At 31.5% G+C, this 16,939-nt stretch overlaps 2 protein-coding genes across 2 annotated transcripts; both read left to right on the top strand.

The window, feature by feature from the left end:
- The first annotated feature begins 821 nt into the window (after positions 1-821).
- Positions 822-11,595, top strand: LOC127712628 (uncharacterized). Its single transcript, XM_052219189.1, has 8 exons — positions 822-1,141; positions 1,383-1,498; positions 2,791-2,971; positions 3,498-3,629; positions 4,210-4,344; positions 5,685-5,807; positions 8,599-8,712; positions 10,127-11,595. The coding sequence occupies exons 1-8, from the start codon at positions 925-927 to the stop codon at positions 10,210-10,212; spliced, it is 1,104 nt and encodes a 367-aa protein (XP_052075149.1). The 5' UTR covers positions 822-924; the 3' UTR covers positions 10,213-11,595.
- Positions 11,596-13,818: 2,223 nt separating this feature from the next.
- Positions 13,819-14,723, top strand: LOC127712856 (uncharacterized). The gene is given in 2 exon segments (XM_052219462.1): positions 13,819-14,136; positions 14,139-14,723. Coding segments are annotated over 2 exon segments (903 nt in total).
- Positions 14,724-16,939: the final 2,216 nt, after the last annotated feature.

A 16,939-nucleotide genomic window follows, 5' to 3' on the forward strand; every position in this document is an offset into this window, starting at 1 on the left:
TTTTTACAGTCATAGAAACCCAAAAATCAGGTTAAGAAAAAAAGTTTAATTCTAGAAATTTTTGGATCTTCAGAGGTGTACATCCTTAAACTGACAGGTTTTATTTATTTAAGGATAATACTCTACTCTTAGGTATGGCCGAGCAATAGACATATTCAAGATAGTTTCTAGCGCGTAAAATTGCACAAAAAGTAGTTCAAATGTAGGTAAATCATGATAATGTTCATTGAGCCCTACGTTTCGACAAAGTCCCGTTTCAATGACTATGTTCTTAAGAAATCTAAACATATTACTTTGCTGTGTTCTATCCGAATAAGAACCAGTTGACGAAACAACAATCCAGTCCAAAATGTAAACTACCGAAATAAACTAACCACCGGGTTTGTACTTACATGAGCAAAACGACAGGGCCACATATTGAGCAGGATCTGCTTACCATTCCGAAGCTCATTATATCCCCTCCCCCGTTTTTATTGGGTTTGTGCTGGCCAGCTTTTATTTGTATATGTCTTGTTTTGTGTACTGTTTGTCTATTTGTCTGTTTGTATTGTTTATAAAGCCATGAAATTGTCAGTCTATTTTCGAATATTGAGTTTTAATGTCCCTTTTGGCATCTTTCGCCCCTTTTTTTAATGATTGAATTGTTGTTATGAACACGAATTAAAAGTTGAAAAACAAATGATTATGTGAAACTGTAGTTCAAAAAGTTTGTTTGTTTGTTTTATTTAATTTAAGTGACATATGTGTATCACCTAATCATCGCATATCTCTTAAAAACACAAAATGATTGTGTGATACATTATTTTTTCTCGTTTAGTAACCTGTGGCATTGATGCAAATCTTGTCAGCATCGGAAAAGACGTTTCCATCTTTTGTGAGAAAAATTCTACATCCCAATGTGTTGGCAATGATACCAGAACATGGATGGGAGGGCACAAACTGAATAGTCCTGACTTGTTTATATCACAAGGATTCCGATCTGAAAATGCATCAAGATTCACTGAAGAAGTACTGTCATGCCAGAAAGTCCGGCTTGTTATCTCGAACTTCTCAGAAAATGATATGAATCAACAGATCTGCTGTACTTTGGGATTTCAAGAGTGTCGATTAAATGTGTCTTTGTCGTCAGCAAATTTTGAGTGTGAGTTACAAATCTTATCAGCATAACTAAACAGTCAACAGATTCAAATATTTGACTGCTGAAACTGAAATTTGAATTTATGTCAATCGTTAGCTTGACACTTATTAACAATACATATATTATAATTGTTTATTCGAGCTAGTACCAAGTAAAACAAAACAACTTTTATTCAGATATCAGCTGATCAATATACATAAAAACATTAAATGTGTATTAATAATATCATTTCTTCATTTTACAGACCATCCGAAGATAAATGATATAAAGAAAGATTTAAACCTATCATCAACAGCTCTGACTCTGTCGATAGAAATAGAAAAGGTGTACCCGGTGCCCAATTGCTCAATCATATATGGGGTATGTTTTGCTTTACTATGAAACTAATCTCATTTCGCCATGGCTTTCATCAATTTATGTTTAAATTTTTCATAGTTCTTAGTAATGTCTGTATTCAATAAACATGAATACTCATAACACATACGGAGATGTGGCGTGATTGCCAATGACACAACTATACAGCAGAGACCAATTGACCTGAGGTCAACGTAAGACCTTAAAAAAGTAGCAAAATTGACGTAGTATAGTCAGATATTAAAGGCACCGGCTTAACAACATGTGAAAGAATTAAAACGGAAAAATAAACAAAGACCTAATTGATGACAAAACAATAAACATAAACATATATTACAAAAAAAAAAACACGAACGAGAACCAACGAATAGCAGGATCGTAACTTCGGACAGGCATATGTCAAAGTCGCGATGTTAAGCATATTTGTGAGTGTCAACATTTTCCTAAAATTTAACAGTGGTGTAACAGCACCATGTATAAGATATAAGATTAAAAAAAATACAAAAACAGTTGGCAATTGCTTAATTTATTTTAAACTCTGTTAAGAATTAATATAATATGACCGAAACCTAACCTTAAAGGTTGCATTTCTGTAAATATCGCCAATGCAATTCCACATAGGAACTCCTTTTATGGCTAAAACTGTACCCATTTTGCTATGAAGTTTTGAATTTTGTTTTTATCCTAGAATGGAAAGTTCATATGCACTACGATTTTTTTTCAAAGGTCAAAATATAGGGCTGTGCGGCATATTTTCAAAGTTTATATGCCCCGAACTTCTAAGAGTTTAAACTTACACTAAAATTCAGTATAACCCCTACCTTGACTTAAGGTTTTCCATAGATTTCAATTTGACCGCTATTCAAATGTATACTTACTGGTAATATTCTGAAGTTATGTCTCTACGAGATGAAATTTAGAGATCATACATAAGAACCAGTACGTAAACAACATTAATTAACTATGAATATTAGATATCTCCCCAAAAGAGGCGTAGTTTGTGAAACAGCTGTATTTACAAAGTGCAGCCTACAACACAAATAATGCAGAATTGAGAGATGATTTCTTCTTTATTTACATATGATATCTCAAAAAAAATTATTTTGTATTAATAGTTATATAACATTTATTTCTATGTAAAATATATAATATTATGGTCTGATTAAAATATACAGTTTCTAGTTTAACAAGTTTAACAATTTCTTCTAAAGATTTATCAAAACATTTGTAGACCGGAATCCTCCACCACAAATAACTGTGTCATTTAACACAAACATCTATTCTTTATATTTTTGCAGGAGAAACATTTAGAACATCTTGCCACAGTGCGAATCAATCAATCTGGTATGTTTTACTCAGCAGCAATAAATTTGGAATATAAATCCGTGAAGAAGAAATGTCCCATCACGGCAAACGTTATATGTCAATTTGGTGGAACACGAATAACAATCATAAGTTCTGATTTCAACAACTGTACTAGTAAGTATGATTAACAATAAACAAATCATTTCGCGAAACTGTTTTCAGGTTTTTTTATAATTATGATTGGTAATTGGTATTGTTCTTTTACTGAATATAAACTCATCATAGATACCAGGATTAAATTTTGTATTTACGCCAGACGCGCGTTTCGTCTACAAAAGACTCATCAGTGACTCTCGATTCCAAAAAAGTTAAGAAGGCCAAATAAAGTACGAAGTTGAAGAGCATTGAGGACCAAAATTCTTAAAAGTTTTGCCAATTTTGAAACGTTGAAAACAAAATGTCCAGTTGAATCTGTACTAGTTTTACATTCAATTATCAAAGTAGTGATGTCAGAGAGGAATTCTTCTCTCGATTGGTATAATCGGAATTACTGGCCGGAATAAAAATATAGCCAAATTCGGACAACAACAGGATATGAAAATGTATTTGCGAATTGATGATTATAATTTTACTAATACCAAAAAAAAAAAAAAAAAAAAAAGTATGTGAATTTGAATCTTTGATTTTTTTTTATTTGAAGGCAATTATATTCTTGATGTATTACAATCCGATATGTTCATCGTCCAACTTTGTTGCATTATGGTAATGCTTTACTGTATATCGATAGTACTTTGGAGCTTACGAAGAAATTGGAAAGGCATAAAGGAGACATGTAAGTTCATTTATTATGAAATGCTGATTTAACATGTCAGTTATAACCTTGTAGATAAGGAGTCATATAACTGTTGGAGGTAATGCAAAAATGCCATTTTCAAGAGCATATTGTAATTGCGAAAGATAAGACAAATGATAATTTCTTACTCAAAAGTAAAACAATCACGACTAATCAAGGGTTTTAATCACTTGTATGGTTTTACATTTGAAATGTACATACATGTATGTGTAAACAAATGCTTCAGTGCAATTCTATATGCAATAAAATTAAAGACTGGATCAGAAACGTGTAGAAGATATGAATATGATTTGATGAGTTAAGGTGACATGTTACGCCCCACTTTTTTTCTTATATTGATCTTCTTTATGCAAGGTGACAACAGAAATTTTTGCCAATTTTCATGAAAATCAAAGTACATTTTTGTAGTGGATATGCCACTCCCAGATACTATAAATGGTATTATATCTAAACAAAAAAGCAAAATGTGGCTTCTATTTCTCGTGTTCAATACAATAAAAAATTAGTACTTTATTTAAAATTCTAATTTAAGATATTATATATAAAGTGTGAATTTTAGGTAAAGATCTTCTTACAAGAGAACTGAAGGACATGAGACGTCCAAAACTAGCAGTTGTGTCTGTTATTGCATCAGTTACCCTGTCTATTCAAGCGAAAGTGATATCTATGAAAAAGGTGCCACAGTTTGACATTGGTAAGAACGGATGTCCATGATACTTCGTACAAAAACAAAATAACGTTTTGCAAACATATTGAATCCCACCATGATCTATATGTTCCTGTCCTCATAAGAACAAAGTAATTCAAGGGTTGAAGTTTTATGTTTTCTGTCATATTTGTTTTTCGTACGTTGATATAATCCTAATAACCTGTTAGTATTTTTCGTTTGAACGATTTTTCATTTTTCATGTCCGGACCATGACCAGTTTACTATGGGTTGCTCATCATTGAAGGTCATACGGTTATTCAAAGTCAAAGTTGACCGATATCCTTTACGTAAACGATGTCAATAATATCATATATAGCTATAGAAAGATGTGGTATGGGTGCCAATAAAACAAATCTCCATCTAAGTCACCGTTGGTAACAGGTAAACCATTATAGGTCAAAAAGTGAAATAACAAAAAAACTAAAATCCGAGGAAAATTTAAAACGAAAAGTCTCAAATCAAATGGGGCAAAATGAAAAGCTCAAGCACAGCAAACGAATGAGTAACAACTGCCATATTCCTCACCTGGATACGAAAAAAAATGGCGGATTAAACCTGGTTGTATAGGTAGCTAAACCTCTCTTTTGTTTGACATGTCAGTCGTAGACAATTCCGTTATATAAACAACAATGTGTGAACAAAACAAACATGATAGGTAAGCATGTCAAAATTAGGGGTACAGCAGTCAACATTACGCTATAATCTTAATCATTACAAAAAGATAAAATATGTCAATAAAAGAACCCATACACACACGTACTATGATCATAAACAACGTCAGAACCTAGAATCTATACTCACTCCAAGAAAGGCCTTCAACATGGAGCCTTGGCTCTGACATCATTGTCTCTGCAAAAATTCACATTATTTAAGAGGGGAAAACATCTCAAACGGATAACATTACTTGACAAAGTGGCCCGTTAGGGACTTGTTATTATGATAATATCATCTAAAAAAAATACTAATTTTCCCGCTATTTATTACTGGTCCTGTGAATACAATTATCTACCGCATTTTGAATAACCTTGCCTGAAGGTTTTTACATCCACATCATTTTTTTCTGTTGGATACTCATCTTGAACCAAAGCTTCTTATTTCGATATTTTAAAAGGTTAAATATTTCGACATTAGAGCCTTTTAAAATATGCTTTATATAGTTACTTTACAACTAAGACATTCACCCAAAACTAGTTGTTATTTATGTTGTACTATTATGTATTTGGTGTATGCATACAGGTTGCACTGTATTACATATTTCATTCATACTTGAATTTCTCATGGCACTTAAGAAAAGTATAATTTCTGATAATACGTACTTATTTTAGATGAGGAAGACACAATAACTCCTGTTAGTCTTTGTTTGTCGTCAGCAGTACTGACTCCTGTTTCACTTGGGTTCATAAGCAATCCAAAAACTGTCAGCATCCGGCAGGGATTTAAAAAAGCAGGTAAATAAAATAGTTTTCATCATTCATTTCAAAAGTAGTTTATTTAGCCTGTCACACATATGGCAAATTAAAAAAGGCATGTCTTGAACATGTTGAAAATATTTATAAATTCTAATAAACATGATTTTTATCCATGATTGGACAATATTTTTTATATATGATTTTTTTTTATATATAATCTCAAATCTATCAGCAAACGAGATAACTTTCATTGTCTGTTGTAAAATAATTACTTTTTCTATGGTGGTGTTACGATGGCCACTTATTTTTATGTACATTTCTTCTATAAACACTTTGTCAGAATGGGCCAAAACAATCAGGTCTCTGATAAAACGTCGAATTCAAGAGTTCTCAAACTGTGTGAATGATTGGACAAAGTACATGTAAACTCTCCACGATTGTTGTTCCTGCAACAAAGATTCAAATAATATTGTGTTTATATGTACATTGTACTACTATGAGTGTCTTGTAAAATAATTAGGAATAATGAGCCCTTAGTACATATCATTTGACAAGAATAAGATTTTTGCGAATCATAAGTCCATGATGGCTTCAATGAACGTAACATTGAATAGTAAATCGGAGGACTTAAACATATGTGGCTTCTAAAATAATGTAAAGAACTTCAAGATGATTTTAAATCTCGATCTTTCTCGGAAATTTGATTTATCAAAACTTTTGATTTTTTAACCTTGTATACCACTATTCCACATATGAAATTAAATAATGATCTAGATTAATTATCCACAATACTTTTCATCATAAAAATGGTAGCATACGCTTAAAACTTATTATTTTGTGATACCATACGGCATATTATTTAGAAAAGTTGTTATTAGTGAACAAAAAGGTAAAACATGCTACACACAGGAACAAGAGATCAGTATGCTGGAATTTCTAATTGACAAGATATTTGTTGAATTCGGAAGTAGAATTCTTCAACAAATTGTCCTATAAGAACGAACTGTGCGCTTCTCTTTGCCAACTTCTTATTTTCATACGAGTTGGAGTTCCTTCAGACACTTCTCAGTTGCTTACAAACTTACTGTTGATTTCATGTTTAACAAGCGGCCTCGGTGACCGAGGAGACTAAGTAGTTCAACTACTGTAATCACTAGCAAGTAAACATTGCAATTGTAAGTTCGATTCAGACTCGTGCGGGTGCAATCGACTTTTAATTGTCTAGGATTGTCAGATTTCCGAACGCAGGTCATTGGTGTTCTCCGGAAAATCCGACTTTCTAAAAAAAAGTCTTGCTTCGAAAATAATCACAAAACCGGTCATAGGGATAATACTTTATGACAATGACAGTGACAATATTTATGACTTAAGAGTTGTTTCCCTTTTTGTCTTTGACATAATTGTTATGTTGAAATAACTCCTAAAAAAACCTAGATTATCGAAAACTATAGTATTTTGATTTGAAGTATTTGGTCTTTCAAACAGAAAATTTAGATCAATGTCATAGGTCAAGTGCATGACATTTTTTGTTATCAATACTGTCCAGATACAGTTATAGAAATAACTCGGAATGTTAGGTGTGGAATGTCGGAAAAAAGTTTGGTCAATATGATACGATGACATTTTATTTGGCCAATGCCAATGAAATATATCAATCAACCAATAAGCTGCTTAGAACGTTGAACACAATTCACAAAACATAGACATTGTCTTCTTTAAATATAACTCTAAAGATGCAACAGGTTTATGCACATACATATTTCCTATAAAATAGAATTTCAATTTTCTGAAAAAAGCCGAAATTTTTTTGGTAATTTACTTACAATACAACATTTTGCATTCAATTAATGAAGACTCCTAGTAAGCGATAACACTGAGTTTAACAATAAATGAATATGAAAATATCACCTTTTCCCACTAGAACTATACATAACGTCCACCCGGGAAATTTGCATGTTGCCTGTTAGATTCCTGACCTAAATCGGAAAGCATTTTAATTCTATACAAACAAACATTTGAGTTTTTGGCATCGATATCCTCGCGCTGGCCCTGAAATAGAATACAACCTTACCAATTTGAATATTGGAAATTAAGGGTCCTCAGTAATAAGGAAAATGAAGCAAGGTAAATACCAATATACTTTTTTCTTGGTAGTTTGTTGCAACCCTTGCATAAAAAATGGCATTATTTTAATTTAAAAAAAACTGTAGCACGTACCAGTAAACGGACATATCCCCTCCATTTATCTTTTTTTTTGCAGCTTGCTAGAGACCAAATTATATGTATTTACTAAGGATATCTCGTCTGGGTTTCTAATTTGGAGAGAAGGGAGGGGCACACTTTTTCTAAAGACAACAAAACTGTGTGTTTAATATTTCTCAATGGGTATTCAATCAGTCGACCAATACATTAAATCATCAATCTAATTCATCGAATAATGAATTGGTAAAACTTGATGGTATGCCAATATGCAAAATTTTAATAAATAAGGCAATCAATCAACCAAAACACACACACACACACAACTATCAAAAATACAAACCAACCAAACAATAGATGATATGCATCAACTGGTTGTTTGGTATTAATAACAATACCAACCTACCAAAACAATGATTTAAGACAAGTGAAAAAAATTTATAATAGCAATTGATCTTTAAATTATACTTGATTTTGTCAAATACAACCTGTTTTGGCTTTCCGAGTTATTCCAAAATTGATAATCGGAATGATTCTAAATTGAAACAAAAATATTTTATGATGTATGTTTTTTGTACCTTTGAATACACGATTTGATCCCTCAAATTCAAAGTGTATGTATCATTTATAGGTGAAAATCTGATGAAAAGAATACAGGGATGGGGATGTCATATTAAAAGCTGCATGACTAACAATATGAACAATGACAGAGAGGATGTTGAAGCACCTACACCTGTTAATGAAGGTATAGTAAAGTAGTATATGAGAGCAGTGTGAATAATAATCTATAACACCACATATATTGATTTGAATTTCATTTCTTTCTACATCTTGAAGCATTATGCTAATATTTCATGCTGTGGTTCTGAAACACGATGTCAAAAAGTTCTACCAATTATTATAGTGTTATAAACTGACTGTTTTGCCCTGTTAAAGATTCGGAGTTTAATTAAATTATTCATATTATTCGATTAAACAAAGAAATTTAGCGTGTAGAAGATTCAGAAATTCATATCCGAACTTGTCTTTTCGCTTTCACGATGCTTAATTACCAAATATTTTACAATTCATGTTATCTAGCAAATATACAGCATTTGGAATCGTGTTCATTCTGATTCGGAGGATTGATTGATCAACGGAAATGAAACATTGATTATCATCCAAAGATATACTAAAAAAAGCTGTGAAATATTTCCGTTTCAAGACGTTACTTAACATTTCACTTCGTTTAAACTTTTTTTTGTATTATATTAAGTTTAAACATATGATACAAATGCATTTTATGAATAACGGTTCGTCGAAAGTTTAGTAAGCCTAGGAGTAAGAAAACTGAAACTTAGAGTGAACGTCCCGTATCAGCTTATGTGCCAATACGGCTTTTTCCGTATTGGACCGGTCAGAAAAGCAATATTTACTCTTGGTTTATATCGACAGGACGTGTACATCGTCATCAGTATTGTACAAGCATATGTAACGCGTATGTATGCCGTTACTGTCCTTCAACGATACAGCCTGGTGTTGTCATCCATAACATAGGTCTGACAGCCAGTAGGTGGTTTTCAAAATGTGACAGAACAACTGGCTGGTATATTGATAGTATAAGGATCTATATCTTGCGGTCATGAAACCTGCATCACTATATTATTCACTAGAAGGGATATTTGATTGGATATTTTTTGGTGTATGTGCCGTATCAAAACTATCGATTCGTTCATCTTTGATTTCTAACATGCCAGCTGACTACAGTATTGTGATAGCCCATCTGACATTCAATAACTTTAAAAGACATTCTTGTTGATCGCATGCTGATAATTTACCTTTACATCTTTAATTTGAGCATCTGATATATGTCTTCGTGTCATGTTCACAGATAATTAATTTAGTTTTTTAAAGGGCCGGACTAAATACCAAAATTTGAAGCGTGAATTTAGATTTTGCATGGGACACACTGTTAACGTGTAATATAATCTATCTCCTAATTGCCGGTTACACATGTATGCTCGCATCTTTTCAATTGAACAATTGTCATATTAAAATCAACATTGGCATTTGAATTGATATTCCTTGCTTTTTTCAAAATACACTTTAAAAATATTTTTATGTATATATGTTTTTGGAAAAGATCAAATTTACTAAACTTTGAATGTTTATATTAACAGAACATATCATAAACAGAACAGAATATAATGCAGATTCAAACAATGCAGAAATCAGCAGTATGTTGCCAGTGAGAGAAGATGTATAAACAATTATTTTAGCCTATTTTGTAACATACGTTTGGTTGTCTATATTTTGCTTGTTAATACGATCTCATCTTTTGATTTTGATTTTTTTTGTTAATTATATATTCTTTACGTTAAGTTTTTGGTAAATCTTGTATTCATATTATTCATTTCTTTGTTTATGTGAATGTTTCAAATTCTCTTGTTTGAGCAATCGTGATAAGTAGGTTAAAAGAGAAAAACTTGCAATTTGTTTAGTGTTATTTTTTATACTTATATCATTGTTGCAGTTGTTATGTGTTTTCATTGTGGACATTGCAAAGTTATATTAGTATTCATTAAAGACACAAAACCTAACAAAAATATATTGGGTCAATATGCGGTCTTACGAAATACACGAATATCTTAACAGTGCGTCCAAATATGCCTTAACATGTTCGACAGGGATATCAGATATATATAAGCAATATCAATCCCCATTCAATTAGCTTTAAGAGAACGTGAAATAAACGTGAGGACAGATTAAGTGTTCGTTTTAATGTAAACAAATGCTTAGATATGAATCTTAAACAAACTTACTACATATTGTTAATGGAAAAAAAATATTTCTGTAATAATTCTTTTACGTTATGCTCATTTACGTTATTTAATATGGTACTGTTTGACTACATGAATGATTAGTTGATCAGAGCAAATGTACTGAAATTTGAATAATTGTTTTTCCAACATAGAAAGGAAAGAGAATATACGATAATGCAGGTTCTAAACAAGCAAAAACTAGACACAATGTAAAACGTTATAAAAACCATAATTCTGTCTTTTTCTACCTCATTTTGTATGTTATGTTTAGTAGTGTAACATGTAAATGACGTTATTTTTTCTTCATTTTTGAATTTCTTCATATTGACATTTGACTTTTCCGTTGTATTTCATATATATATATATATATATATATATATATATTTGATTGATATGTATTAGTGTGTTGAATTTTTATTGATAATATGGTGCATTACTATGATATAACTGAGTAAACTTTTACCTTTAATTCCCTATTTAAATAAAGTATGAATACTTGGATTTTATTGTGAATCTTTAAACCATTTGTTTTCCTATCTAAAACGGTATTTATATTGGCATTATGTTTTATCTATAAGCAAAAGTTGTTTATGCTTTGTTATTTATATATTTTTATCATTAATTTTCCTTAGAAAATTTTAATTGATATTACAAAATGTATCTATTATCATTTTTTTTACGTTTATATTTCTTTCTGATAAGGAGGGTAATAACTACAAGATCCCATTTCTAAAGTATTATTTTCATTATGTTTTTTTTGTTATTTGCAGTTGTATTAATTTATTGTGAAAGTTTAAAAAAAATGTAAATAAAATTAATACAACTTCTGGAAATTTTCTTTCAATAGAAATTGCTATATAGAAACGGAAAGTTCACAATTGGGAAGCTGAAATCATCTCGCAAAGTTATGTTCCAATCCGACCCTCGTTGTCAATTTCTAGTTGCAAAATAAGAATGAAAATTAGTCAAATTGGTAAACATGATTTGGACAGCTAATGTTTTCCTGTCGTGTTATCTCATCATACAGATTATGAGGAAATGATGTGTGTATTAAATAAACAGACAAAAAAAAACATATCATTTTTTCTCACTTTTATACAGTCTGCTGTGTCTACTTCATCTTAGTTAAGTTTCTCAAACCTTCGTCGACAATACACAAATGTGCTCTCTGGAGATTTTGATTTGTTGTGTTTTTATTTCAGTTAATTACTAGTAAATGAAGTTTAAGAAAAAAGATTACTATATCAAACATTGTCATTGTTTAAAAATTCAAAACATATGACCATTGCCGGTAGATGACTAATAAATGTATGCCCCTGTTAGAGCATGTAAGTTGATTACCGGGATTATATCGAGTTAAATGTTGTTTTAATATATGAGCCGCGTCGAATAGAAATCGCCCTTATGCAATTCGACGTCAAACCGAGTAACGTTACGATAAAGATTCGCATCGTTTTCATACATGTTATAACTGACGTTATAAAAAAAAACTCCATGTTTCTTTCTCAGAAAACTACGTTTTTTCAATAAATTATTGTGGGAACATTTCTGGTCGGATTTTAATGTACTTGGTACCAAAAGAAGCAAAATTGTCACAGTTATATTTGTATTTCGTTGTAGAACGTTTTCAATATTTGGTAATATAACCAGTATTTTTTTTGTTCAAAAATTTCTTTTGTATTTCAACGAAATTAAATTGTAGAAACTATTATACATGTTTATAGCATGAGAAAACAAAACTAATGGACGACAAAACTATGACAAATTCAACTAGTATACTTTAGACGATTCTGCGTCAATTAACTCCCTATTTGTGAAAATCCAACATAAAATTACTTCAAAATATTTTTTTGAAACAGTGGGGTTTTATATGAAATTTGTAAAAAAAAACTTTTGGTCATGCACTGTTTACATAATGTTAAACTCTCGGGGAAACCATACAATTTGAATCTGATTAAATCGGGTCTATGGCTAACGTATTCTATACATATAGGACAAAATTAGTATATTATTCCTAATAAATTAAGTAAACAATGCAGATTATCTTTCACGGAAACCGCCTTATCCGGTCCGACATGAACATTTTCAAATTATCTTGGAACCGTCACCTGCCTGTCGCGTGTCGTCTGCTTTAGGGAAAATGGTACTATTACATTTTCCAAGCATTAGGTTGGCCTTTTGTGTACCCAAGGCAGGTGAAGGAAGTCAAATTAGGAGCGCTGTGATTGGATGTAAGGGTACAATATATTTTTTGATGTATCTATGAATAACTGCAGTGTGTATATTTACAATATAAATTTTGAAACCTATTGAAATATTTTCTAGAGAATTATTCTAAAAGACTTCCAAAATTTCATAAATTTTGTGTAAAATGACGGTGGGCATGGATAACATAAACAAGCTTCGTTGGAAGTTGGTCATGATACTATTTGGCTTCAATTTTTAAATCAGAATAATAAAGTACTAACACCACACATAACTGTTTTATCCAGGTTTTTGTTATAAAAAGTGGTGAATTTGGAAAATGTTACTATTATCGCCTATGGCAGAATAAATAGTACCGTTTTCCCTTTAATAAAATAACCACTGTTTCTTCTCCTGCATCCTGTTCTTTTCTTAATAACATATTTATCAATCTTAGCATCAGTTTTGGCTTACAAGAATACATTGTTTTGCTCAGGTATGTATTTCTTAATACGTTCTAAATATTGAACTATTTTTACGTCCACGATCTATTTTTACATTTTATACAAAGTGAAAGTACTATCTATTTTAGTAAAAATGTATTTTAATTTCGTTTAGTAGCATAACATCTGTCATAAAAATAATTCTATACAAATCTTAAGTTTTACTAAACTAAGGTACTTGGCTGAAAACTATTTCTGGTGGTTATAAATAACGAAATTTGTGCTGTATTGCAATTAAAACTTTAATTTGCCGTACACACGCAAAAAAAAATAAAGTCAAAAGTTATTCATATCATTGTACCGTTGCATTTTGGAAAATTTTAAAAGAAACAACAACACAAATATAGGAAAATATAACACTCCATGTTTAAACAATTTGAAAATGTTCATTACACTTTTGACTTCTCACAATATGTAAACTTGCCACATTCGTCTCAACAGGTTGGAGCTCTTTACTTTTTAACACCTCGAAAGGTTCAAATATTTGGAGTTTGCGATGAAAACTTTCCAATGAAAACGAATTATTTGATTGATGAGCAACAAACAATCGGGGAAAATGGTAGTCGGACACATGACCCAAATGCTGTTTTAAGCATGCTGCACCATTATCTGCATGGTAACACTTACGGTGAAAAGGCGTGTCATTTTTATGCTGAAAATTCCGTGGGACAAAACAAAAATAAAACTTTGGACTATTATACTAGCCAGATAAAACTACTTTACACTATCTGTTGTGGAGGTGCGCAAAGGGTTTACACAAAACTATTAATTTGCATTTTATGATTGCTATGCACACAAAATGTTTGTGTGACGCATGTTTTGGCATGTTGAAAAAGAAATTTAGAAAGTCGGACGTAAACACTGTATCACAACTGGTTAAAATTGTTGACAATTCTGCCAAATGCAATAGGTCAGAAGTTTATAATGAAAATGACGATGACGAAAACAGCTTAAAGTGGTACAGATGGGATAATTTCTTCACTAATTATTTCAAACCACTCAAAGGTATAGGAAAATTCCATCACTTCAGATTTACCAGTGACGAAGTAGGAGTCGTATTTGCGAGAGAAACTCTTGATCAACCGGAGAAAAGACTGGTCCTTCTAAAAGAAAGCGCAAACGTACCGGAGTTGATCACGACACTTCCAGAAGTTATTCAGCCAGCAGGGCTGACAGAGGAGAGAAGGCGTTATCTGTACAACGAAGTCCGTCCTTTCGTTCAATTTAATTTCCGTGATGAATTTTGTCCTCGTGCTTCAGAGGAGTAAAACTGTACATATGCTGGTTGCAGTTGGATTGAAAACTTGAGAATCATTTATGTTTGTATTGTAACAATCTTATAAATCAAATTAAATATTGTATACAAATGCATGTTTTCATGTCTCTCTTTATTTCGAGAAAAAAGTAAAATCACAAAAATACTGAACTCCGCGGAAAACTCAATCGGAAAGTCCCTAATCACATGGCAAAATCAAATGACAAAACACATCAAACGAATGGACATCAACTGTCATATTCCTGACTTGGTACAGGCATTTTCAAATGTAGAAAATGGTGGATTGAACCTGGTTTTATAGCGCTAAACCTCTCACTTGTATGACAGTCGTATCAAATTAAGGACCGATACAGAATAAAATTAATGCACGATAACGTTAATTTCTCGACGTTGTCGTGAGATTCTAAGGTAAATATATTTATCCGACAAAACTTTGAAATGGCGAAAGAAAGCTAATGTAAAACTGTTTTTTTGTTTTCAAATTGTATGACTATTAGCAAAATGAATATGAACAAAACTCAAATTGAGATTTTTTTATGCATAAGGTCGATTTCTGTCCGACGCGGCTCATATTAATTTTGTTCATGCTATTCACAATACCAATCATATTGCGCATTTATGATGAGCTATGTTCAAAAGTTATGATCGAGACAAAAGCATGGAATTGCAAGTTCTTTATGCAAACGTTGAATGGTTGATTAACCAAACCAAGACCAAGAGTAAGCATTTTCACATAATGCATTTTGTCTTTTTTCTTTTTTCTTTGACTTCCCATACAGAATAATTATGATAGGATAAATTTACACACATGTGTGTAAGGAAGATACTCATGGTGTTTTTAATTTTGCGTTTAGATTCTATAAATTCTATTATAAATCCAAACAAGAAGAGTGTCACATAATTCATTTTATTGTTTTATTTCATTTACAAAATACAAACAGCTATGCCGTTGAAATGTCACCTATTATATATTAAGGAGGAAGCAAATTGTGTATAATACAATGTCATTGTGGTACGATAGTCACAATATCGTAAATGTCCAATAACTACCGAAGAAACGATTAAATCAAAATTACTGAATAAGGAATATGTTCAACTACACATGATTGGAAAAAAAAACCTGATCAATTATGAGAGTTTTCTGTCGAATGGTTTCAGGGGTGTTGCGTTCACAAAGTGACCTCATGAATATACTCCAAAAAAAGTATCATCCTTCGTCTAAAAATTGTCAAATCAACATAACGGTATAATATAGTCAACTAATTATGGTGACAATTAATACATCCAAAAAATCATCAAAGAAAACTTGCGTTCAGACGGATTCATTGTCACCATACCGATTAAAGTATTAGTATCATTACTCCCATAATAAAATGACGGATCAAAATTACCGTACAAAGTAAAATAACAAAAATACTGAACTCCGAGGAAAATTCAAAACGGAAAGTCCCTAATCAAATGGCAAAATCAAATGATAAAACACATCAAACGAATGGACAACAACAGTCATATTACTGACTTGGTAAGGCATTCTCAAATGTAGAAAATGGTGGATTGAACCTGGTTATTGTGTATAGTGGCTAAGATTTCGTACAATGGCATAAAGTAAAATAACAGACGTCTTGCTAGTTTGATAATGTATTGAAAGCTAAAAGCAGTACGTCAACTATAGTGACGTTACAATCAAGCGGCGTGCTTTACTGTTCATCTAGTAAGCAAACTTCACAACTTACTCGGGCCGAGCAAAAGATGAAATTAAAAATATTAAAACTACAATATCAATTGACACTTGAAAAATTACTGAAAACTCTGAAGTGTCTGAAATGAGTTAATGTGTATATATCTATATATATAAACAAGTCTAAATTGAAAAAGACGTTCAAACCTACGATTGCGTTGGATAAAAACTGCAATTTCTATACGTGTGCATGCATAACAAATTTCATGGTAGAGGGGTCTAAATACAGCACAAACAACATTTCCCAAAAGACCAAAAAAGTGAAAAAGTATATTTTAACAAAACGCATTTGACTAACAGGTCGAATAACTGATGTTCTTAAACCCTGCTGACTGCCATTGGCGATTGCCAAATAAACGGATCACAAGATGTTACAAAATGGATCTTTAAAAATTAATAATCTAATACCAAACAGAAAACAATAAACTTGCGGAAAAGATGGTATACCGCAAACAAAAGGTGCGAAAATT

The sequence above is a fragment of the Mytilus californianus genome, unplaced genomic scaffold, assembly GCF_021869535.1.
Source record: "Mytilus californianus isolate M0D057914Y unplaced genomic scaffold, xbMytCali1.0.p SCAF_8, whole genome shotgun sequence".
Lineage (NCBI taxonomy): Eukaryota > Metazoa > Mollusca > Bivalvia > Mytilida > Mytilidae > Mytilus > Mytilus californianus.